General features: G+C 46.2%; 1 protein-coding gene across 1 annotated transcript; it reads left to right on the top strand.

Moving 5' to 3' along the window:
- The first annotated feature begins 3838 nt into the window (after positions 1 to 3838).
- On the top strand, positions 3839 to 25763 carry VSTM2B (V-set and transmembrane domain containing 2B). Its single transcript, XM_030025344.2, is given in 7 exon segments — positions 3839 to 4910; positions 5053 to 5159; positions 5162 to 5243; positions 5928 to 6112; positions 7699 to 7728; positions 8644 to 9172; positions 24972 to 25763. Coding segments are annotated over 7 exon segments (1524 nt in total). The 5' UTR covers positions 3839 to 4474; the 3' UTR covers positions 25127 to 25763.
- The last annotated feature ends 214 nt before the right edge of the window (positions 25764 to 25977 follow it).

Raw genomic sequence — 25977 nt, 5'->3', positions numbered from 1 at the left:
AGCTATTGTTGCATTATTATGAATATACGTTGCCTTCTCTTTCCATATGTTCTTGCATGAGTGTCGCATACCGTTAGATCGTTTAACAAAGAATATCAGATAAGAAAGCTAGATAAAGTAGAAACTAAAGGCAATTAAAAATGCATTTGCTGCATAAAGTGAGAACTGTGCCTAGCCAGAATGCAGAAACGTGCTTTCTACCTTAATTGGTTTCACGGAAAGTAAAATAAAGCTTTTTGGTGGAAATGTCACTTGTCCAGAGTAAGGATGAATAAACCAAAGAGAAAGCACAGTCTGACAGTTTTCAGCTTGAATTTCCTAATGTAAGACCAATCAGTTCTTTCTCAAACACTGTGCTAGACTTCTGCTTATCACCTGGATCCTGGAATAACTTCAAGGCAGTGCAGCCCACTGCTTCCAGATGGGAAACGGGAAAGTCATCATGTATATTGAAAACAATCCAGTCCTTTGAACTTGCAGCTTTTATGACCTTTTACAAACTTCTTATGGGAACACAAATACACTGTCAGTTTGGTTTGGGCCTTATCAGGACTGGAATTCGGGGGGTGGGGAGGAGGAAGGAAAAATGCAATTATACCTCTTGATTTGATGTTAAACCAGTGACATTTTAAAGGCAACCAGGCTGGCAGTTGCCAGCCTGTTGTTATGAGCTACTCTGAGGCAGAAGCTCCACAGTGAAGGTCACTGTGCTGGAAGCAGAGATGTGAACACTTTAGCATCTCCCTCTTTTGCTTTTTTTGGTTTCTTTATATCCAATATTCGCTTCTGCCCCTCACCAATTTTCTGAAGATAATACAGTTTTCAGAAGCCTGTCAGCATGCCATCAGCATATTCCTGGGGTTCCTGGGGAGGCACCCTGAGCCCCCAGCTTTGCTTGAACACTGCCTGTGAGCTGAGAGCGGCAGCACTGCCTGCTCCACTGCAGGAGTGGAGGGCCGGGGCTGCCCTCCACGTCCACAGGAGTCATTAGCAAAAGCATTTACTTTCTATCAGTAGGAGCAAAACTGGCCCCTGTGACTATGAAAACATGTCAGTCTAATGAGAAAAATGAGGGAAAAAACCCTGACAAAAATCTAAGAATAGAGTGTTGAACAGGACTTATTTCTGCCAGAGGATTTACGGCAGAGATGAACATTGCTTAAATATGGTAGGAGTACTGCGTCACATCAAGTATGTTACAGCGCTTTTAAACCAACTCGGAGTAAATGTCTCCTCACATATGCTTTGTGTGTGTAAAATTGGATATTTTTGCAGCCTTCTCCTTTTCAAAGGTGACCTGCACTGTTTTAATTTCTGAATGGATTAACTCCAAACAGCAGGGTATGAATTAAAGGCTCCTCAAGCAGCCATTAGAAAGTATTTTGGTTATTCAAATAATGGAGTTGCTAGTCATTTAAAAAAATTACAGGGAGAAATGTTCTTAAATGTCATCAGCTACACAGAGCTGGAATCGCTTAGGGGATTTCATGAGTTGCTATAAAACATGGTCCAGCAACGGCAAAAGCAGTCTGCCATTACCAGTCCCCTAAGTCTCCGTGTCTGCTTAAAGCGCCAGATACTCATCCGCCGTTAATCGCCATCACCTCCTGAGGTCAGCGATGCTCCCGCATTTCATATCAAAGGAGAATTTGGGCTAACAGTGGAATATGAGAATGGGACTAAGAGACGACAAAGATGACTGTCCCTTCAGGAGGAATTCTGCTGGTTTCATCCAATGGTCCCTTCAGACTTCTTCTGGCTTCCCTGGAAAAGTGCTCAGGAGCCAGGACGGGGAGGGACTTCAGAGCTTCTCCCTGCCCACCATCTCCTCAGGGATGGCTTAGGGATGAAGTCACATGGATAAAGTGATGAAGAGTCCTGTTGCCAAAACAAATGCTCCTGTGTTTTGGCTTATCCTACAGCAGAGAGAATCTTCTCTACTAAAATCTGATTTGGAAGTGGAAAGCTATGTAAATACCATAGGATTTCTCCATTAAAACCACCAATTTCAGTTTGCCTAGATGTAAAATATTGTTACCTATCTGCCACGCAGCTTAATCTGAGTGACAGTTACAGCAAGATAATATGGGCATCAACAAAACACAGCCTTTACTTCAAGCACTTGAATACTTTCTCTGATTTCACTGGGAATCGCTGGTGTGGATGATGCTGCAGGATCAGCAACTGCAAAGGGAGCTTCTCCCTGTGATATTCCTGCCGTTCATCACCTGTTTTGGGGTATGAGTGCAGACAGGCAATAGCTTCCGTATTGTAGAAGTCCCTTCTGCTGGCAGGATTGAATCAATAAATGACTTCAAGTGTTGTTATGATCCTAAGAGCAAAATGATTTGCACAGAGTACTTGCTAGTCAGTGTAAAGCACAATAGTGCCCCATTATAATTTTAGTAGAAGAGGAGAGCATAAAAAGTCTTGTTATTACTTTAAGACTGTGAAAAACACGCTTGTGTTCCTAATTCCTTACTTTAATTGAATACAAAGATATCAGCGCTTCAGTGTTCAGCTGCTACATATAAAATAAAATTTGGTCGGTAGTAAATACAGTAGAACTGAAGGTTTAATGTTATAAATCGAGGGACGTGTTCAAGATAAAACTGTCTTCACTTCAGCAATGCTATTACTACAATAACAACCTTAGATTTATTAAAATAGAACTAAGTTTAAATGCATTTGCCTTTCCTTTTCATTTTTATTACTTATTTTTTATATCTAAGAAGCAAAACTCACTTAACATGAACTGGGTATTTTTACATTCCAAGCCTTTATAAATTTTCACAATGCTGCAATTTCAGAAGAAATTTTTAAACATCAATTTTAATAAAAACTTAAGTAAAAGTTTTTCAAATATGATTTGTCACTAGTAATTTGATATAAAAATTACTTCTGTTTTGATTCTCTTTATCCATTAGGAGTTTTCTAATCAATCCTGCTGCAGAGGCCACAAAGTTGTGGAATTGCCTCACTAGCAGAGGACCCAGCTAACCCATTCTTGGGATTTGAATGAAAGACTTCTGCTGCTGAGTGGAGTGGCTGCTGGATTTACTTCCTCAGGTACGTCTGTCATGATTGCCTTTCCCTGCCTTCACGCGGCCTGGTAGGTGAAGCACCACACGGGGACTCGGGCAAGGTGGCCATAAAACTCTCTGCAGTGCTACGTGGCTTAAGGCCATATGTGAAAAGAAATAATGATGCTTACTTACTGCATGAAGTGTGCTGAGCTTTGGGGTGGAAAAGCAAAGCCTAAGTGATTATTAGACTACTTGATTAAATGGTGTTTAATAGTTATCACAATAAAAGCTTTTATGATTGGTGGGGACTGACTCCACATGCCCGGGGAACGGGGCTGTGCCTGCTGGCAGGATTCAGGCTGGCAGGATTTAGGCTCCCAGTAAAGACTATGGAGAAAGGCAAAGGTGTTGCTCTTCAGGCAAGTTGTCATGGACCCGCCAGAGGACTGTCACAGGATTTAAATCATGATATGATCAGTAGGAATGGCAGAAAATGCTCCGAAGAAAAAAAATTCCAACAGGAAATATCTATTTGATGCGGTTGCAGTATTCTTCAGGATCGCCTGAATTTTACTGAAACTTCCTGGTGGAAACCATGCGGGGTGGGTTTTCCTAGCAGGGAGCCAGCAGCTGGCAGGGCCCAACCACTTAAGCCTCTAGCAGTCTGGCCAGACAGGGAGGTAGCTAGGAAGCTAGATACTACCACGCATTTAAAAGTTGGTCCGGTTTAGTTATTCAAAAAGTGAATGCTTCTAAATAATTTGTTCCATAGAAATCTTCATGCATCCGCCTTTGCATTCTGGTACAGAATGAAACCATTAAAAATATAAGGGAAATTCTCTGTGGATCATAAAATACACTTCCCATGCCATCCCAGTGATTGAATGAAGTTGTGCCTGAATAAAATGGTGACTTTTAATGGAATTTCAGAAAAAAAAAAGGCAAAGATTTTAGAAAGGCACCTCCAATTTATTAAAATGCAGCTCCCTCACATTACTTACTGCACAAATGAAACTCTGCTTGTGACTGTAACTCACTGTAATGACTTTTCTGACTTGACTTTTGAGCGCTTCCATTTTTTAATTGGGACATTTGCCTGAGAAACAGCCGATCCACAGACACATTTTCTTTTTATGATACTGTATTCTAAACCAACGGCAGTTGTTTCGTTGTTGCGGTTTTTTCTTTTCCTTAATGTATTTTAACAAGTAATAAACAGAGTTTGGGAGCCTGACGGCAACTGAACCATCAGCTCTGGGCACGCACCCCAAGAGGAGACCCAGGCTCGGATGAGGACGCCAGCAAAAAAGCAGTCCGGTTATTGCTCTTCAGTCGAGTACTTCGCAGTTCCTTCTAGAGCGCGTCTGGGATCTTGAGAGGAGCGGGAGGCGCACGTACGGAGCGCCGCCGAGACCAAGTTGTACAGACAAGCTCCGTGCCGGAGGCGGATGATGGCGAGCGGACAGCGGGCGCGGAGGCGAGGGGCCGCGGCGCGCTGCGGCCGGTCGGGCGGGCGGCAGGCGGGGCCTCCCGCTGGGGGCGGAGCGGTGCGCGGCCGCGGAGGCGGGGGCCGGGCCCGCGGGTGCAGCTGCGGTCGGGCCGCTCGTCGCCGGGGAGGGGAGAGGCGAGGCGAGGCGAGGCGGGCTGGGTCGTGCCGGCGCGCCTCCTCCGTGCCGCCGCCCGTGCAGGGGCTGAGCCCGGGCCGCGACGGGAACACGCCGGGCGCTCCCCAGGCGCGGGGAGAGAGGAGGCTCGTCCCTGCCGCCTCGCCGGCCCTTCCTGCGAGCTCCGAGAGCAGGCTTGTCAGTGTGATGGGTCTCCGAGGGGAGCCCGGCGTCGGTTCCTCGCTGGCGGACAGCGGGAGCCCCCACTCAGCACAGGGCAGTTGAATCCCGCTCGCGGCGGAGCACCGAAGAAGCGGGACGAGATTTATCGCTTCATTCCCAGAAACGTCGCTTCCACCTGCGAGCGAGTCTGAGCAGCCGGCTGTGGATTTTATATTTGCTTCCCCACAAACCGAGGCTAGTCGGGTGGCTTTGGCTTTTTGGGAAGGAGCCCTGACCCGGCCCCGCGGCGTGCGATGGATTGAGGCGTGCCCGGCTGCGCCCCGAGCCCGGCCCCCGCCCGCAGCCCACATAGATGCGATGGAAAATCGGGGGCTCTTCTGCACCCTCTGTTACCTGATGTTCAACGCGCCTCTTCTCTTCATCGTCACCGGTGAGTAGGAAACTTCGGCCTCTTCCCGCGGCGAGCCGCCTCTCCGGACCGAACTTGCTGGCGGGAGCCGGCGGGGCTCCGGTGCCGGCGGGGGCTCGCCGCCCCGCCCGCAGCTGAGCCCCAGCCTCTTCGCTCCTGCCGGCGATCGCTCCGAGTCCCGGCCTCCCCGCCGCTTTTTCCTGTGGAAGTGCTGCCGGCTGGGGGCAGGGAGCGCTGCCCGGGGGGGGGCTTTTTGCAGAACAAGGTGGCACTGTTGCGGCCGCAGCTGCCGGCAGCGCGGGCTCGGCGCCTCGCAGCCACCGGCGCGGAGCGGCGCGCAGCGGGCGCGCAGCCCGGGACGGTCCCCGCGCCGCATCTGGGGGGGGGGGGGCAGCGGGACCCTGGTGCCCCTCTGTCCGGCCGAGGGCTTTCTCGGGAGGACGAGGGGCTTTAAGGGCCTCTTCGAACTTTCTGCTGGGGCCGCGGCCCCGGGCTGCAGGGTGGCGGGGACCGGCTCGGCCCTGCCCCGGGTGCGCAGTCCTGGATGCTCCGCTTATCCTGCGGTCACCGCACTACAGGAAACCCGTGTCTCGGACAGCGCTTAGCCCTTGAGCTGAAGCGGCTCACGTTACCCTGAAAAGGACTGATCTTGTCTTTTAATCTCTCCCGTTAACCAGCCCTTGTAACTCTATCTTCCCCTCCCAGCTACCTTTACTGAAGTTCCCAAAGATGTGACTGTTAGGGAGGGAGATGATATTGAGATGCCTTGTGCTTTCCGAGCCAGCGGATCCACCTCTTACTCCTTGGAAATCCAGTGGTGGTACCTTAAAGAACCAGCCAGAGAACTTGCACACGAATTAGCCATCAGTGTACCCGGCAGCAGGAGCAAGGTAATACAGTGCTATGGAGATGTATCTCTTCATAGAGTGCAACATGCTCGGAGGGTGATCAGAATAAACTCAGCAGTCCCAGAGAGGAGAGTGGTTCCTCCACCCCGTGCCAGCGAGCCGTTGGAAGCACCGGCATCCCCAGGCCCTCCCTGGGATGGAGGAGGACAGGGCATGCACCGTGGGGGACTTCACCTCAGGAAAAAAAGTCAGTGCTTTAAGGATCGTAAATAGAAAATGAAAAATGTCCCGCTGCAAAATCAGCAATGAGGACCCAAGGGAGGCAGTCAAAAATAGCTGTAGTATGAAGTGGGGACAAGCAAAAACCAGTGCTGCTGTGGGCTGAGCTAGGAATTGTTGTAAAACGTGGGCGAGCCTCTGCTCACTGATAGAGAAAGGCATGAGGGATACACCTTTCTCTGTTGGTACATTAAGTACGTATCAATCTGCATATACAAATGCATGCAGTTTCTTGGGGTGCGTGTACACACCTATGTCCATATCTGGAGCTCAGCAAGACATTTTCAGACAGTCGGATATAGTAATTAAAATGCATGAAGCAGACAAATCTTGCGTGTCCTTTCCCCTCCCCCTAGCAAGCCGCCTGGCACAAGGGTAGGCTCTAGTCTAAATTTTTCAGCTGCATTTCCCCAACATAAGCCAGTTCATTCTGCAGCCTCCCCCCCCCCGGTGCAAGACACCTTGCTGGTGCCGAACGGGGCTGTACGAGGAGCCGGGTAAAGCAGGACTTCCAGGCCGTGTTGCCTTACTGCGCGGGGCACGTCATCCTCTCCAGCCCCCCATCCCCTGCACCGGCAGGGTGCCCCGCGGCAGCCTCTGTGCCTGTGCCAGCTCCCCTCTCTGTGGCACGCTTGTTTTCCTGCAGAGCTCAAATAGAGATGCAAAGCATATAGACACTGAGCTAATGCGATGCCGCCTAGCTGGGGAAAGTGTAAGTCAGTTGTCAGACGGGGAAATAAATCGCTTGGATTTAAATGTCTTCTTTAACCTTATATAAAAACCGTGAGTTGCTTTTACAATAAATGATGACAGGGCATGCCTGGAGAATGATGCCCTGGGAGGCGCATCAGTGAGCTCTGAGGCATCGCTTAGGTTTACAGTAGTTGGCTGGAGACAAAAAAATAACCAAGTGCGAAACCTGCTGAGCGATACCTGCTCCCAGGATGTTTCAGGACCGAAGCTCTGCTCTGAGCAGTGTGGGATCCATCCTGCCCAAGCACTTCACCGCTGTGCTAATGCTGCTGGTAAAGTGTCTTCCCCGATGTTTGTCAGTGACTGTGAGCAGCACAGCATGCAACAAGCATTTCTTTGGCTGCTGTTCCCACCCTTGGTAAAGGCAGCGCTTCTGTGGGCACCACAGGAGCTTCACCAAAACAGTCCCCGGGGCTGAGCACTGGTTTGCTGCGTTCCCCATTGCCTGGGGAACACCCCCACCCCCGGCTGTGTGAACGGCAGGCGGAGAAAGTTGCATCTGTCCCTATCCTGTCCTTGCACTGGGGTGGGAATATGAGCATCTTGTTGTGTGCTGGCAGAGCTGAGTCTAATCTCCCTTTTTTCTGTTCTTTTAGGTAACAAATAAGGATGCAACCAAAATCAGCGTAAGTGCAGCTCGAGCTGGGTGGTGTGCACCCCTCCTCCCGCACACGTGGGATTTACTGCATGCCCCCCTCCTTTCCTGCCACATGAACGCAGCTGGGCTCGCTGGCAGCCCCGCTCCTGCAGCACGGCGGGAGCGTGGCACGTTTCCCCTCCTCGGTGTGTTGTCGTTTGGTCGAAACGTTACCATCTGTTGCTGGTTTAGCAGTCACGTCTCATTCCTCACAAATCGAGAGGAGGTGATGCTTGCCTTACAGCCCTTCCTTAGCCGCGTTTGAAAAGGACTGTGGGCCAGACCAGGAGAGAAGATTGCTTTTTTCTCTGCCCTCTGCAAAGCCCGGTCGCCCGCGGCGACCCCCTTCTCTCCCTGTCCTGCAAGAAACGAGCCCCTTTCCCGTCGATGCGGGCCCGGGACTGCCTCCGCCCCAGCCCTCCTCGGTCCCCGCTGGGCGGCACTACACCCGGCGGGGCTCGGCCCTCTGCAGCGGGCGCGGGGCTCCCCCCGGGGTGCCGGGCTTTCCCCGAGGGTCGGGTTCGGGGCGGTTCGGGCGGAGCGCTGCGGGGGCTCCGGGCGGGACTGGGCAGGGGGAGAGGGGAGAGAGGACCCCCGGGCGGGTGCGTGGTGGCGGGGCAGCGATGGGGGGCAGGGGCTCATTCTGGATGGCGCCTTGGGAGCCCGAAGGGAGGCCGTAGCCGCGAGGTGCTGGGCTTAAACGTCCGGTGCGCTCGGCTCGCGGGGGGCATTGGCCCAGGCGCGGTGTTCTGGACAGCAAAAGACGCGTACCTGGGGCGGGAGCGAGCTCCGCCGGGGCCGCTCCGGGGAGAGCGGGGCGCCGCTGGGGAAGGGAGGGGAAGGGGAAGGCGGCGGGGCCGGCGGCCGCTGCTGAGGCGGCGCCCGGCGGTGCGCTCTCTTGCAGACGGTCCGCGTCCAGGGCAACGACATCTCGCACCGGCTGCGGCTCTCGGGCGTGCGGCGGCAGGACGAGGGCGTCTACCAGTGCCGCGTGGCGGACTACAGCGACGACGAGACGCAGGAGCACAAGGCCCAGGCGCTGCTGCGCGTCCTCTCCCGCTTCGCGCCGCCCGACGTGCAGGCGGCCGAGGCGGTCTCGCACATCCAGAGCGGCGCGGCCCCGCGCCGCCACGGCACCGCCGCCCGGCCCACGCCGCCGCCTGCCCCCAGCGCCCCCCGCCCCCCCCCCCCCGCCGCCGCCCCCCGGCGGTGGGGCCGCCACCACCCCTCGCCTCGTCTTCCTCCTCCGCCTCCTCGCCTCTCCTCCTCCCCCGGTCCTCCGCCCTCCTCCCCCTCAGGTCTTTTCTGCGCTTCGCGGCGGCGCGCCCCCTCTCCCCCGCCCGCCTCTCTCCCCTCCCGCCGCGCGTTTTCCGGGGCACCCTCTACCCCCTCGTCGCGGCCGGGAGCGGCGCTGGGACGAGCGCTCGGGCTAAGTAATTGCACCCGAGTCGGGAAGCAAATGCGCTCAAAGGAGCCCAGAAGCCGGGGGCGGTGGGTCTGAGGGCAAGACGGGGACCGGCTTCCTTTGGGTAGGTGCTGCGGGAGGCCCCGCTTTCGGAGGCCCCCTTGCAGCGTTTCGGACGGGGTGTTTTAAATAGCAGCTGCGGCCTCAAGTGAGCGAAACGCCGTGGCTGTTCTGCAGAGAACTGAAATCGGCGAGCGGTGACGGGGGCTGGTCGGCCGGGGCAGGCACGGGGCCCGTGCGGAGCGGGTGACAGGTTCGGAAGGGAAATGTCAACTGCTGTGTGATGAGCTCCACGTTTGAGTTGCTGGCAGGATAAGAGCTGGAGATGCTGCGCTCTGGAACGGTTTGCAAACGTAAACGTTGTGCTAATACCGATTGTCTATCAGTTAATACCGTATTAAGTTAATAATGCCACATTACCATATTACGGCTAGCCGGAGAAGGCCATTGTAAACTTTTATTTACGCTAATGACAGCAGCAAAGAACAGAGTCTTAAATGTGGATTGCAAAGGTATTTGAAGCTTCAGAGGTGTGGTGCTGCTCTGACTGGGCTTTAGCTCCCCTCTCGGCCACTGTCACTTAACTAAGGTTGAACAAATGTCCCTGCCAAGTTATCTGTGGAAGAAGGGAAACAATTTTATGCCACTGACTGTGCAGGGAAAGCCCTGAGCTCCCCTCTCTGCTGAGTCTCTTCTGCCGCAGGTTCATAATCCTCACGCAGGAACGTTCACATTTCTTCCTGATACCTCTTCACGCTCTCAGGGCAAACTGTTGCAGGTTTTGGCTCACAGTAATGGAAATCAGTTGTATGTAGGTCACTGTGACCTGCTGGTGCTTTACAGGTGCTGTGCTTTCTCTGACTACTACCTTTCACTGTTTTTTGAACAGTTTAGTTTCTTCCTGATGTAGAAATATATGTGAAAACTAGGTTTTACTCCTTACCATTCTTCAGACTAAGCTGGCTGTTCATTGGTGTCTAGTGGAAGACAAAGTGGTAATTCCTGAGGTCTAACTACAGGTGCCTGTGGGCATATAAAAACCGCAAGAAATTAAACTGAATACTGTGAGGCTCACGATCTGTTGTTTTCCTATTGGAAAGATCTGCTTTCCTCCTAGGAGCCCAGGGCTGGCGGTTGTTTTCGTGTTTCCTCTTTCCACTCCCCACAGTGAGAATTCTTGCAACACTTTCCACGCTGACAATGGAAGTTAGGTTTAGGATTCGCAGCACTGTGTGCCCTGCCTACTGAACCCAGAGCTTATGTAGTGCATCTGAACTAAAAACAGGACGATGGAAGTGCAATGGGCTCAGTTCCATCTCAACAGATGGATGTGAGTGTGTGCCGCCAAGACAGCATGTCACATATGTCTGTTAGGGCAAGACCCCCTGCCCAGATCATCTAAACTGCTGTCTATCCTGATTTTGTACATGTCTGTGGTTCGGGGATGTGGCACTGCTGCATCATTTCTAGGCTGGATTAAATTCTGAAAATAAACTATAAGCGTTGTGGCCAGCAGTGGAGATAATGGAATGATTTAAATCAGTGAAAAAGGTAGTGGAATGCAGAAAAATACTTTGTGGGGATCTCCAGATGGAGACTGATGCTAACAGGGCTACAAAATAGGCTAAACCAAAATTTCCTGCTGTGACATCTCTCCTGTGCACACTAGTATCTGTGAACAGTGCCACTCCGTGGCAGTTTCCGTGCTGGGAGAAGGCTGAAGTCAGCGTAGAGAGCACAGGACTCCTGTTCTTGTTCATAGTACTGACTTAATAAGGTGTAAACCAGCAGCTGCTTTTGTCTCCATACAAGGGAGGCAACTGATTTTGTATTTTGGTATGGTCCTCTGTAAAAATAATGTCTTTACTCTGCTTGAACCAAGACCACCTGAATTACAGGCTTCTACTGGGTTTATTGTAATTTCCATACCTGTGGCAGGTTGGAGCTGCTTGTAATTGCTTATCAATAAACCATCAGCCACAGCGTGGCTCAGGAGGTTAGCAGCTGAAAGACTTGGCCCTCGAAGTTCCTGATTCAGGTGCGTTCTGGACCAGAACTGTCTGAGGCTTGTTACCACGAGAAGTCTCTTTGGTTGCTTTTGTGAAGCAGATTGCTGGTTGCTGTTCCAGTCCCGATCACCGGTGTGTTTTAGAAAGACTATCTGGGCCAGGCACTTGGTTTGAAGCAGAGAGAGACAGCTTGGTGTAGAGGCAAGAAATGGATTTATCTCCCCTAGACATGAAGTGCTGCTCCCTACCCAGAATAAAGGCATGTGGATAAAAACTAACGTGGAGGTCAGTGTGATGAGAACTTGCAGGGATATCACCTGCTTTTGTGAGGAAATTGAAGACTTGGGTCTCCAGTGCTGTCACTTGGGTCGGATAAGCACTAAACTTTCTTCAAAATACCTTAAAAGAAAACAACATCCTTGAGCTTCAGAGTTTCCCATTTGTATGTTGAAGTGGTGTTGTTTAGAGCTAATATAGGTACAGTAATTATTTTTCACTGTAAATAATGCAGTCTCTTTATAGGAAATACTTTTTTTATTTTTTCCTCTTTTTTTACCTCTGGAAACTAGAAGCCCTGTTTTGAGTCCACGCCCTCAAGGCAGTGTCATAGCTGGTTTTCCACACGCTAGGGCCATCAAATCAAACTAAATCTTTGTTCACATAGGTGTGTGAGACTGCAGGACCTAACCGTGTGTTGCTGTATGAATTACATACCGGCATAGTAGCATAATACATATGCTTCATTATCCTATTTTGAGCTCTGTAACACACGTACAGATAAGTACTTGCACCAAACCTGTGTGTAATAATTGAATCATCTAATACATTTACTCTCAAAAGTCTTTAGCATTTGTAAGTCTTTTCATTGTACACAGGGATATTTCCTCTGTGTAAAAGCAGAAATGTGCTCAAACAATGGATTTGCCATCAGTGATTAAGAAACACCCTCATTTAATACACTGGAGAGCTCTGCCTAAAAGCTGATGGCATGGCACTAGCCACAGTGTCCTGCATGAATTGTGTTCTAATCCTGTTTTCCTTGCAATAGCAATCTTCCCAGTATGTTCAGTGTAGTTAGATAGGGCCTCTGTGTGCTTGTATTCCAATAAATGTGATTATAGATGAAATGCTGCTTTCAGATGTGCCTGCAGGACTCTTGTTGATTTCAGGTGGAGTCCCAGTCATGCACTGTGGAAAAATGTGATTCTTTACATCTTCTAGTTGAACTGAAATGTGAACTTATTAGAATAAATGTGTCTGTCAGTGAGATTCTGTAAAGAGCATAGAGTCTCATCCGACAAACCAGGTATAAACAGAAAATCCATAGTTTTGGACATGTCATCTGAAGTTGTATTTGGTAGAAATTTGTGATCAGCATTATAGTATATAAGGGAATAGATCCAGTGTAACAGAAACATTGCCCAATATGCCAGAAATATTAGCTACTCAAACAGAATTTTATCTTTAATGTTTAAACTACCACATAAAAACTTAGTGCTGCGGTCTCACGAGAGTCAAAAAGATGACCGCTTGTCTGCCCGTAAAGTAGGCTGAAGTGGAAACTGAGAACGTGTTACTTGGGCTGCAAGGAGGCAAAGATCTGCTGGTAAGATCATTGGTTTTAATACTACCAGAGAGGGAGTTGTTGTCCATAGGGTTCTAAATTAAAATAATATTTAGCTTTCAGTTTAAATACTTAGACACAAATGGAATCTTTTGCTGTAGGAAAAAAATCAGGGTGAACAAGCGAAAGGGCACATACAGTGTTAATGTGTTTGGAAGTGTTCCTAGTTTTCACTGGGTAGGTGGGGGGGATATAGGAGCATCACTGAGCAAGACATGCAGTGTCTCTGTCCCAGAAAGTTTGTAGTCCAAATGGGTGAGACGGACAAATGGCAGGAAGAGCGATGACCAGCTTTGTTGAGTGTGCGGCAGCTGTGAAATTAAATGTGAAAACTTAATTTCAGATCTCTGAAATTTAAGTCCAGTGCCTTAGTCACGAGACTAACTTTGTCATCTGATAGGTGAAGTAATAAACAAGGATCTTCATACTGACCTTCTGGGAGGCAAATTGGACATATTATATCCTACCAAACAGTCTCCAAAATGAGTGCCTGTGTATTGGCTTGGGGGCAATTTTTAGTTTAACTTCTGAGCAGAATGTTGATCAGACATTGCAGCTTCCAAATTCCCTTTTATTTGTTTGATCTCTAGCCTCAAAGCTCTGAAGTGAAAGCTTTAAATAAAATAAACAAAGATGGGAGTGTGAAACAAGAAACTGTGCTTCATTATGCTTAGAGTGCTCTAGGAAGGACACAGAGAGACTCATGTGTTATGCAGAGATGAAGTGCTCGCAGCAAGGAAGAAAATAAGTCTTCACTTCACGCCTATCCCCCTCTTCCCCCCCACAAAGCCTTTTATGTCTGAGGCAGAAGGAAGGCTGCTTGTGGGCTACACGGCCTGAGATAATAAAGGACCAGGTCCCAATTCTGCAGTCTGTGTGCATGTGCAGCTCGCGGTGATGCTCGTGAGAGCAGTACGTGCACTAAGTCAAGCTGTGGCAACCTACCTTGAGGCAGGAGACCGTGTGGGAGCCTGTTAGGTCTCCGTTGTGCACTGGGAAGCAAAAAGTCCTTTTTTGCAGCTTAGAGACAAGAAAGTAGATGGACACACTGTTTTCTTGAGTGTAACGAGCTGCGGCTGGTTAGAGGGCCTTTGTTTGGAGTGGCTGTGGTTGAGTTTGGATTAACTTTGGGTAAGGGTTCGGGTCTAGGGCTTTCTTGGCTTTGTCAGAATTTGAATGACTCTGCATGCTAGTTTGAGAAACAGCCCGTGGAGCTCGTTTATCTTTGATAGATGAACGTTACACGGAAGAGCGAGAAGGGAAAGTCTCTCTATGTTGCTGTTCAGCTTAGGCTCCCTACCTTTCCAACTCGGTAGCGTCTGAGTCTACTTCACTCCCCCTGTGCTTTTTATGAGACCATGTATGAGCTGACATTCTGTTGTTATTTGTAGTTAAATGCAACCTGGGTCACATCACATTTTCCTTTACATTAAATAAAGTAGCAAGACAGAGGCCATAAATGAATTATCAGGCTGACCTCCTAAATGTCACTGGATAATAAACATGCAAAAAGAATTCTAATTAAATACACATCACTAGCACTTTAATATCTAGGCAAATTAGACTGCTTTGGGGACAAGTGAGGTCAAATTTCTTCTTTTGTGTGTGTGTAATGTGGATTAATTCTCAAACTGGACAAAAGCATGAACTGCAGTACCGTGTCACCTCATTACCTAGGGCAGAAACAAGCTGTGCCAGGGTGTTTTTGTACTGTGGAAATGCAATTTATTTGAGTAACCTCCTTTCAGCGGTTCTTGCTTGTTCCCCGGAGGACAGAAAAAAATGTACTAACCTATTCTACTAAAGCCTGTGCAGTGTCCTTGAAGAAATCTGAATACTATTTGAACTTCTTTAAGATCTTCAAGGTATAGATGAAAAAATGTTTAAAAAGATATTACTGAACACAATGAAAGGGGTGTTCCAGGTCTTTCTAATGAATGTGGAAGCTATACCTAATGCTGGTCTAGATTTCTATATGAGATTGATTCATTAGTGAGTGAAAATTAGAAATCTGTATGAGGGAAGGCTGAGTGCAACTGTGTGTCTTTTTGCATGAACAAACAGCATTTGGGGCAGGAATACACATATACTGCTTATATGTAGGGTTTCAATAGATACTTTGCAAAATGGAGTCTTAGTTTACAGTACCAGCTTCCTTAGTTTGTATATTTTACAAGAGGCAGATAATTGTTATGCATTCCCCACCTCTGCTATACTGATGCAGCTTTACTGATGTATAAAGTAACACTTGAACTGTGTTGTGGATTGTATAGGTCCTTAATACTTTAAGTGGTATACTTAGCAGTCATAGCAGAAAGAACGTCAAGACAATCTTACTGGTACTAGTTTTGAGAAGGATATTAATAGTGGTGTTTCTGTAGTTGGAAAGCAAAAATAAAGTAGGATCTGCCAGGAAGTGACTCTTACAGTAGTCCTGTGAAGAAGGTGTTTCTTTTTTACATAACACAGCCTGACAGGACTGTGCTGGTAATAAAAGGGGTTTGGTTTGGGTTTTGATTTAGCTTTGCTAAAGCAGTAAGAATGCTGGCAGGTTCACTACTGCTGTTTACTATGTGTTTTTTAAAATTAGATAATGGCAGAGCAGTCCCGTATGTCAATAATAAACAGTTCAAGTAGGTTTGTATTGGAAAAAATGGGGTTGTCAGCAGAATGGTATTATTTGTCACAACAGCAGTTAACAACCGAGTATTTTATATTGCTAGGCTGTTATCAGTTGGGAGGCAATTTTATTAGCTGGAAAGAAGAACAGTTTGGCAGAGCAGCAACTGTGCTCTGTGGAGAAGTCGGTGTGATCGCAGCGCGCAGATCATTGTGCCACGGCTGGAGAAGGGAGCTGTGCTAACGAAGCTTACGCAGGGTGTCAAGTAGTTGCCGTAATACCTGGTCTTACCCTGCATTTGCATGGCTGTGGCTAGGAAGCAGAGCAGCCTTGCGTGTGCTAGGAGCGGCTGCTAACTTCAAAATGGGGCAGAGCACAGTTAGTAAGTCCTCTAATGGACACAGTCTTCTACGTCTGTCATTTTATTGGTCATGTGTAAAATTCACTGAACTGGTATAATTAGAACTACTTTACTACTTTATAAATTTTAAAATCGGTGTTCTAATCTGAATCCCTCTCACGCCAGGGAGCGGGAGATGTCACATGTAAAGAGGGCACTGAGGAATATCCCATGTCCACAGTTTTTCCAAATAATCCCTTGCTGGCTTATTCCATAAAGTTTGGCCTCCCTTAGATCTAGGGCATGGCAATGTCTTTAGTTAGCTAATATCTAGCAAATATCAATTATTGGAAAGGTTTGGAGGGTCTGTGTATTTGTGGGTCATTCCCAAAATCTCGCCGTTTGTTTACAGCAAAAAGGTGATCCCTTCTATGTGTAAATCACAGGCTTTGCTTTTTTTCAGGCATATGCTCTCAATACAGCCATTTTCCATGTGTCATTATGTATTCCGATAACGCACTTAGCTCTATTCTTTAAGTGTGGACACGATAGGGTTATTTTTCAAAAAAATCCTTAGATAATCTGCACTCAGATCTGCTTAACTTTAGTAATTCTGATTGGAGTGGTAATTACAACTACATTGGCAGCTTGCTTCTAATCCTGATCAAGTCAAAAATACTCTAAAAGACAGTGAAGTGAGAACTACAGTGTCTTGTTCTGTGTTTCTGGGTTGCAAATATTTACAGCTTGTATCAATTACAGAATGTAAATCTGTGATTCTGTCCAGTGTGACTCTTATTGCAAGTCTTTTCCTGAAGTGTCGACTTAACGGAATTGTGTGACCATATCTAGCTTGCCTGTGCTTCGCAATGTGGCTTTTTAGTCCTCCTGCTTATAATGAAAAACTTGAGAATGTGGCCCAGACTCACCTCAAAACTCAGTAACTGAAACCCGCTACCAGTATTCTTCATTGCCTCATGGTTTGGGGAGTTTGAGTTGTGCTTTTTGCTATTTGTGTGTATCAATATGCTGTGGACTTGCTCACATAGTAGTACTGAAGAAGGATGGCTAGGGCTGGATGCTTATTTACCACCTGAATTACCACTAATGTAGTTAGTTATTTTTCTGTAAGTTTTAGTTCAAAATTCGTTTTCCACCAAATCACATTACAAAGAATTTTGTCTCTCTCATTATTCAAGAGTCGAGGAGTGAATTAATGGTGCTTGGTTTTGTTAGGTTAGTTTTAGATCATGGAACTGCAGAAAATTCTGGAAAAGAAACAAATCCATAGTTGCATGTTTTGGATCTCTTTAGTAAGATAGTTGGTGAGGAGAGATCATCTCACAGATACCAAAGCAGAAGTCTGTTTATGGGAACGTACTACAAAGTAGAGACCAGCTGCAGGTCTCAAAAGAGGAAAGTTACTGGCCTATTTAATTGCAGCCCAATATAAAGTACTTAAGCTGTATAATCTATATAGCATGAATGACTCTTTTCAAGTATTCAGGATACATTTCTATTCTACATTGACACTGTCTGTAGCAGTGTTTCCTTTTGGAGCTTGTTATAAATTAGTCTTGGTGTTTTCTTGAAGCATGTGCTGGTGTTTTCTTGAAGTTTTTCCTTAATTTCTCTGAAGAGTGGGTATTTGGAGTGGTTGAGCAGTTTATTTGGCTGTCTCCAGTGTAGGACAGATCCCAAGAGCAGCCCCTCAGAGGCACAGCTCCATGTGAATCGGCTCAGCTGCTGCTCTGCTGGGCTTTCCAGGGGCACCACCTTCTCTCAATACAGCAATTTTCATAGTCAAATGTAGCATTTGGAAGACGTGGAGTGAGGCTTTCAATAAGACTGCTGACTGCTCTGTACATCTTTGGCTACCACAGAAGGGAGGTGGGGATATTGAGGGAAAACGTACCAACTGTTCCCTGTATTGTGTGTCCCTACTTCTTGTAACTTTAGTGGGAGGTGAGTTTCTACCAGGCTATTGACAATGAAACTGCATATTTCTCTGGCAACCTAAAAAGTAGAAATATTTCTAATAAAGGTAAAATTATTTCTTGCTCTCTATCTGATATGCACGTCCATATATTCATCAAATCCACTAGTTCAACTACCCCTCTTTCTGTTTGTCAGTAGCTGTGTTTAATAGAAAAATGTCTTGCAACGCAGACTTGCAGCAAGTGTCGAACTGGATCAGATCAATTGTCCATCTAATCCTGTAGCTTATGTCTAAATAATGTCCTTACGATCTAAGAGAAAAAGGGAAGAGCCTCCATAGAGGATAATTGAGCACTTGACTGATCTGTGTACCATATGCATGTTTGGAAGGGATTGTCAGTCCTAACATTTTGAGAACAATTAATGAGTCTCAGTTGAAAAGAGCTCTAATGTGATCAGAAATCCACCTCAATAATTGCAAGTGCCTTAAGAAACATACACCCAACTCCTCTACCAATTCCTACATCTGTCCTATCCCACAGGCACTCACACAGGTTGACTTCAAGCAAAGCACTGCAGTCCTTTAGAAAATCAACACTGCAGAAGGATTCTTTATTTTCTTAGCTGCGTATCAGAACCAAACTTTTCCTTCTGCATCATTTCCTTGCATGACTACACCTCCCTCTCCTTGCCATCCAATTTCTTTGTTTTCTAATCTGTCCATAACTATATGGTGTACATGACCCATTTTTCACAGCGTATGCTAAAACAGGGGCTTCACGGGTGGTTAGCCATGTTGTAGTTTCCTTTCTCAAAGTGGGGGGTTAAGCGTGTCAGTTGAAATGCTCAGGGAGCTAGAAGATGCTGCTTCTCAAGAAAACAAGGTTCCGCTGGTCTGCTTAACAGCGCTGTCATGCCTTTCAATATGCGGCAATTCCCATGCCTTCCTGCTACCCCTGCAGTGGTTTACCACTAAAACACCAAAGTCTTCTGTCCTAGATGGGCTTTTTCAGATGTCACATCAAGAACAATCAAAATTAAGAACAGGCTGCTACAAAGAATTGGATTTTCCTCAAATGCACATACTTACTTTTCTACCTGTGCTGGAAATTTGCATTGTGTTGCCCTGTATGCAGCCTCTGCAGCGTTATCACCCCTTACATTCTACCTCACCTCTATGTTCAGTCACATGAGTTCAGCCCAGCATGTAAATAGATATAGATATGGGCAAGTCAGACATGGTCATTTCAGGAGTGCTAAATACTCCAAATGCAAATGAAATCTTATTTGAAATGCTAAAACCTGTTGAGTTTCCAAAATCAGGATAGGAGTGGCTTTCAGTTACCCGTGTTACGCGGTATTTTGGCAATTCACTTCTAAATATAGGCCTGAACGTAGCAGTGGGTATCTTAAGTGAGAAGGTAGACAAACTGTGAAACTCAGGTGTATTTGAGAAGACCTAAAATGATGACACAGTTTTTACAAAACTCTGGCCAGTATCTTCTGGCCAGTAAAACTGGTTTCAGTTTCCTGGGGAGTTTGAGGCTACGGTGTGGATAAGGAAAGTGAAACATGGGCATTTTCAAGAAGAATGATGTGGAGGGCAGTGCTGATAGTTTCACACGGCTGCATGAGAAGACCTTACTCTTCACCTTAAAAACCTTGATGGCATGGATGAAGGAAGAAAGCAGGATTACTAGCTTATACGTGCATGGTTGTGCAGAAATAAATATGTGCGCTGACTTCTATGAGGCATTTTTTTGAGATGAGTTATGGAAAGCTGTTCCAAAATTCAGCGAATCATAAATAAAAGTGTGTAGTGGGTAGAAAACTAATTTTGTCATCGTGCCTTCTAGGCAGGTTCAGTGGTGAGCAGATCCCATGCAGTTGCTTATAAATATGTGGGAAGTCACCATTGCCAAAATTAGCAACACCAAAAGGCAGCTCAGGAGCTGTTTCTAGTTGTGCCTAGGCATGATGATCCACAGCCAGCTGAAAGCCAGGAGCAATGGGGACCCCATAGTTTAGTATTTTTGCATAGATTTACATAGTATCACATAATTCTTTTAACAAGAGCACCTCATGTTACATGCAGTGCTCTAGGGTTTAGCTGCGAGAGTGTGCTAAAGTTAGCACAGGCTCTGGGTACGCTTCTGCACAACATCCTGGAGAATTAGCACTTGGTGAGGAGTATGAAGTTTAAGGCACCAGTTACAAGCCTTAAAAAAAACCCCGACAGCAAAAATGCAGTGTGTGGATTGTGCTGTAAGTATTTAAGAGTGGAAGAAGGATATATGCAGCTTATAAGATCATGTCTCAGACTGCGAAGTAATTCTAATGTGGTGTAGCTTATTATCTCTTCAGTTCAGTAAGTGTATAGTGACTTTAGTAATGGCGTCTTTTTAATTAAAAACTTCTAAGAAGCTCTTAGATCTGAAGTTTGGTAAATTCCCTTCAATTCAGTGGAAGTGCTCCAAATGTGTGTCAGTGAGAGAGAATTTGTTTTATCTAGGAGGTTATTGCATGTAATGATCCTTGACCAACAACCCCTATAAACCCCTATTTTTTCCATAGATACAAGATAGCAGGAGCAGTTTCTCCAAGAATATGTCTCAAGCACAATCTAAAGTTTCTGGACGGAGAGAATAAATCAATCTATATGGTCAGTTTGATCCCTCACCTCTTAATGAAATGCCAGGTTTGAGAGTTTTAATTGAACATTGTTCTGTAAGGAAACAGGCTGAGGCTAACAGGTCACTGCATAAAAGCCATTACAGAGAAATGTCTCGTGATACTGCCAACCGGAGTCCCAGCTCCATCATGAATAGGCAGTCAGATTTAGGTGTTCTTTCATCTTTCAAGGAAAATAGGCTACTGATGTCTTTCAGCTTTTTATTATATGGGCCACTGCATTTTAGCACTATCTATCTCAGAAAGGGACATCAAGGAACTTTTCAGATTCTTTCTAGGAAGAAAAATAGGAAACTGCTGGAAACTGTGTTTTTGGCCATTGGTTAAATACAGCTTGCAAAAAAAATCATCCCATTTTTTTCCATGTGTCCCAAGTCACTTGGTTAATTAATGTTTGTTTTCAGTTGGATGAACTGTTTAAGTCAAACTTTGATGAATGCTGGCACAAAACAAATTATTAAATAGAAAACTACAGTAAAACATTATTATGTTGTAAATCGAAAAGAAGGATGAGTGATGCCAGAGAGCAATTCGCCATACACAAACATAACAATTTGTTATTGTTCTGCTTAGTGGTAGACCTTCCCTTTTAGCTATATGCATATAAATAATTTAAAAGCAAAGTTGTAAATCTGTGTAGTGATAAATAAGGTTACAATAATATCAAATGAATATTCAAAATATAAATGAAATGTTTTCTTGTAGGGGTCTGTAGTTTGTGAGTAACTGTGTACTCCTGATTTAAAGTCTCTGGATAGAAACTGCCTGTTCTCAAATCTGGGTCAATCGCATGTCCAGATCCTTAGTGGTCAAGACCACATGCTGTTTGTTTACATCTACAAATGTAGCAATTTATTCAGTAAAAGTCAAGACTTCCACTACTGCAGTAAAAGCCGAATTGAGGACACTAACTCCAGCTTGTTTATAAACAATACTACCTATAATGAAAAGGGTTCAGGTTAACTAAACAGGGAGAATTTACTGGAAATGGTATTTCCAGTCTGCTTATGTTCAGAGGGAGGAGAATTCTGAAGTCCGTGTATCTGCTTCTACTGCCTGCCGTCTTAGAGCAGAGTAGCGCTGGATCAGTATAAAAAAAGCAGCTTGTAGTTGGTGTTCAGTAAGAATAATTGCTTTCAAAGAATTTTTAAAAAATATGTTTTATTTAACTGCTGAGATTCTGTTAACAGACTCTGAACTGGCGTTCTGCTGTCAAATTAAGATGGAGAATGTAGGTTAAAAACAATGGCAATTTCTACAGGAGGAAAAGACAAAAAAATTTGGACTGTTGCATTAATTTGCAGTTCCGCGTTGAGATTTTAAACTAAAACTAGCACATAAAGGTAAAACTGGTGTAGGAATTATTTTGGTAAGCAGGCACACAGCTACAGCATGGAGTTGTGACTGATACTGCTTTCCATTCAAAACAGAAACAATCCTAAGCCGGTGTCCTTCGCAGCCCTTCAGTATGATGGTTGTAAGAGCACTTGAGCTACAAGAGCCTGTTTCTCCAGGTTGAGTTCCTCAGCGTTTCCAGGGGGGATTCCCCTCTTACAAAGTGCAGCTTTCTTTTTGAGTAACTGGCAGCATCTCCTCAAACTCGAGTCCTCTTCATTGAAAGAACAAGTTCAGCCCTGGCAGGGAAAAATGGGTTCTCACTGCCCATTCTTATTCTATATCCTCACTGCTTATTATTTGAGCATAATAAATAAATACCCAAGGCCTGATATGCACCGCAGTGGTGGGCAGGTGTGGACTTGGCACAAATTCGGCACCTGTGAGCTGCGTGCAGCTGCCAGGGGTGTTGGCTGCTGCCGGGCTGTCCTTGCCATCCCTGGGTACAGGGGATGGCAGTAGCACATGGGGACGATCCTGGGCTGGCGTTCTTGCAGGTTTGCCACGTCCCAGAATTGAGAGGAGCCATCTGACAGCTTGGAAATGGGGATGTGCTGACTTGGAAGTATGGGTCTGTCGTGCCAGTGACTGCAATTTGTGACTAAGCAGTCAGTCTTCAGATAACACATAGCATGTCAGGCTCAGAGACGGACACAAAATGGGGGTTTACCTTCAGCCTTCGCAGCCAGCAAGCTGTTTTCTCTCGCTGGTGTAGACAGATTTGTTGTTAGGGCTTTATGCTTGCTAAAACTGTAGGATATAATGTATTTGTGAATTGACTGTCTATTTTTAAGGGAACGGCGGGATCTGCTGGAGGAGGGAGGTCCCTGAGGCTGGAAAATGGCTGTCACAGCCCTCTTTCTTTGCTCCCAGGCTGGCGCAGAGGCTGGGAAGTCTGGCAGGACTGGCATCAGCACAGGCAGGGCTCCCGCTGCCCTCACCCTCTCAGCGCAGGAAGGGGGTTGCTTATCCTGCCTGCAGGTCTCCAGGGCAGACCCTCCTTGCACCCCGGCTGGTTCCTGGGGCAGGGAAGGCAAGTCTGAGCTTGTGAGCTCCTGCGTTGCTGCCTCAGAGCAGCAAGGACGTTTGGGGCTGGTGATCATCTGTCCCACGTGCTGGCCGGGAACCTGAGCTTTAGCAGCTGTTGTGCGCTTTCCTGCACACACTTCTAGTGTCTTTTGGCAAGAATTTAACGAGTTACTCCTTTAGTTACCTGAGTTAATTGCGTTTGTTAGTGATTTTTCAGCTTTAAAAAGAAAAATCCTGAATTCATCTTAATGTCTTGCTGTTGCTATGTAGGCGGTCCTTAGCCACGTGTTTGTGCATGCAAGGATTTAATTAAAACCTTAATAACTAAATAATCTCCACACAGTCTAGGTGTCTGTGAGATAGCACTATGGAGACATTTCTTGAGTTTCTCAATTGCACACCACATTACTATGAACTATTTTTTGATATTGGATAATAATACTCTAGCTTTGGTGGTGAGGTCTATATAGGTTACGAGGCAGCCTGAACAGTGAGCCCAAGAGCAGTGGTTTACTCAGAAACTGTTCGAGGTATTTCCTTTGATCATGCCACAGCTGAGAGAGACTCACATCTCCTACAGACCAGGACTAAAGTATTCGCATTAGGGTGCCTGAAGTGAGTTTCCTAAATAGAAGTGGCCTGATTCTTTTTTCAGAGATACTGAACATGAAAAACTATTTTTTTTTTAAAGCTTTCACGCTTTGCAAAGTGGCTCTGCCAGTCACTTTTCTGGGTGGCTGTCAGTATTTTGGGCATTGATTACTCCTGTATGTAGGGTGTTCAGCAGTGATGAAGCCTTTCCCCAGGCGTCTCCATGCACTCCAGCTGCAGGGCAAAGCTCCGACTGGGCTCTTGCTTTTGTATTCACCCCTGTGGAAGTGCCCCACGGCCATATGAGACATCAGTCACACGCGTGCGGCCCTGTATTGTCACGATGCAGTGTTGGTGACAACTGCACACGCTAGTGAATGTCATGGCTTTGGAAAGGGGTCACCTGTTGGCACTTGGGACCCAAAGAGCTGCTGCTGCTGCGGACCAGCCCAGCCTTGATTGCACGGGCTAGCAGGGGCTTGAGGAGTGAAAGGCAGCGGTCTCTTGTCCTGCAGCAATGGTGAAGGCTGCACCGGGACAGCAGAACTTCTCCATACGAAGGGGCTGTTCTCACCCTTGCCCGGCAGCAGAGCAGCGACCCATTTCAGAGATGGAGTCGTGCCCCACGGCACGCCTGCGTATCCTCCTCTCCTGGCAGAGCGTGGCCAATGCACCTCAGCCCCATGGCTCAGCCCTCCCACCCGAGGGAGGGGCCGGACCGTGGTGGCACACAGTACATTCCTCTCTTTTTGGCACAGGTAACTAGAAAATTAAAAAACTGAACAAGTATCTTAGTGTCTAAGTGGATATGAGGCAGGGACAGCCTTGTTGGCTGCAGCATGGACATAGATACCATTTCTTACTGTGAGCAAAGGCGCTGGTGTCTGCCCCTGCCCAAGGAGAGCTGCGTCCTCCTCCTACAGCTATAAGGTCGCAGGCACCTGCTTTCCCACGGTGGCACGTACATAACTACCCCTGCAGCCCTATATCATGCCACATGAGCTTACCTCATAGGAGCGGGAGCGGTCTTGCCCTCCCCTGGGTTTGGATGAAATGACTGTAACAGAAGTGTTCCACATCTGACCTCTGTTTTTCTATAGCTCCTGTGCACATTTTAAATTTAAAATTCTGCTCTTTCCTATAAAAGGTAAAGAAGATGTCAAGGTCTTGCTGTTCCCATTCCAAATGAAATGGGTTCATGTCCTGTTAATCAAGGAGTACAGCCGCAGCATTTGTCATTTCCCTTTAAAGTAATGGGTGGTGGATACCTGTCATTTCTCAAGAAACTATATACCAGATTAAGGTGTATTTATAGAAATCTCAATTGCTGGTAACTTGGCTGAAGCCAAGTTTAGGCATACCATTAGTAATGCATAATGAAATGACCTAAGTGGAGTTAGATTTGTGAGGGGGAAGAGAAGGCTATTTGAGTTGGATAGCTTGAGGATGCTGTTTTACTATTAAAATTAAGCTTCTGACCCCTGGCTCTGAAGTGATAAAAATAAATCTTCCTATATCTCTTCTGCATTTAATCTTCTATATTGGAAAAGATAAAGAATAAAATCTCCTTCTCTCCCTTGTCTCTTTCTTTTCTAGGTACAGGACCTATTTATGCTACAGACCCACTCCTATATATGTCCCTGTTAATACTGCATAAGCTTATACATTTATTAGTAAACCACTGACGGACTACTTCTTCCACTCCTCCTCAGCCAAACAAAAAGGAACCTATTTAAAAACAGAACAAACCCCTGACAAAAAAATACCTACACTTTTAAAGATGGACAGAAAGAGACTGAAAGAAGCATGATAAATTCTACGTGGGGGGAAAAACATATTTTTGGGGATGCCACAGAAAGTAAACCACATAGAATAATGCATCTAGTTTCCAGACTATGGTGTAAAGCCCTGCTCTGTGCATGGCACTTATGATTTCTTTATTTTAATGTAATATTTTTTCTTTTCTAAACCTTTCCTCTGACTCTTCATTTTGCACGAACTGTTGAGCAGTTATCTTTATGACAATATGTAAAGATGTTGGGTCAAAGCCCTTCCTAAGAAAGGAAATATTTTTAGTAGATTATTGTGTTTAGGTTTTTTGGATTTCCTTTTTCTTTTTTTTTTTTTTTTTTTTAATTAAATTATTTCTTTTGGAGACATTTTAATTAAAAAGGTAGATCTTACCATAATTAATATTCACTGTCAATAATATTTATTTTTAAAGGAAGATTGGAAACAAGGTAAGACATTTGTTTATAAACTGTATTGTATATTGCTGAATAACAGTTGAATAAAAAGATTTTGAAATAAAGTTTTTACAGATGCGTGTGCCTTTCCCTGTGTCCTGAAGCTCTCTGAGAAGGCTTCACGGCTGTGTCTGTTCCCTACCTTGTCACAGCACAGCGAATTGAGGAAAGGTGCATCACAAACAAAATAAAATTTAAATCAGTTATTTATTACACACCCCCATGTCTTGCCAAACCCCACAGCGGAATGTGCTGACAGCTCGTCACAAGCTATAGCTGCATTTTCCTGT

This window comes from Aquila chrysaetos, chromosome 9, assembly GCF_900496995.4.
Source record: "Aquila chrysaetos chrysaetos chromosome 9, bAquChr1.4, whole genome shotgun sequence".
In the NCBI taxonomy this organism is placed as follows: Eukaryota; Metazoa; Chordata; class Aves; order Accipitriformes; family Accipitridae; genus Aquila; species Aquila chrysaetos.
The sequence above is the reverse complement of the archived record's forward strand: the minus strand, read 5'-3'. Positions and strand labels throughout refer to the sequence as shown.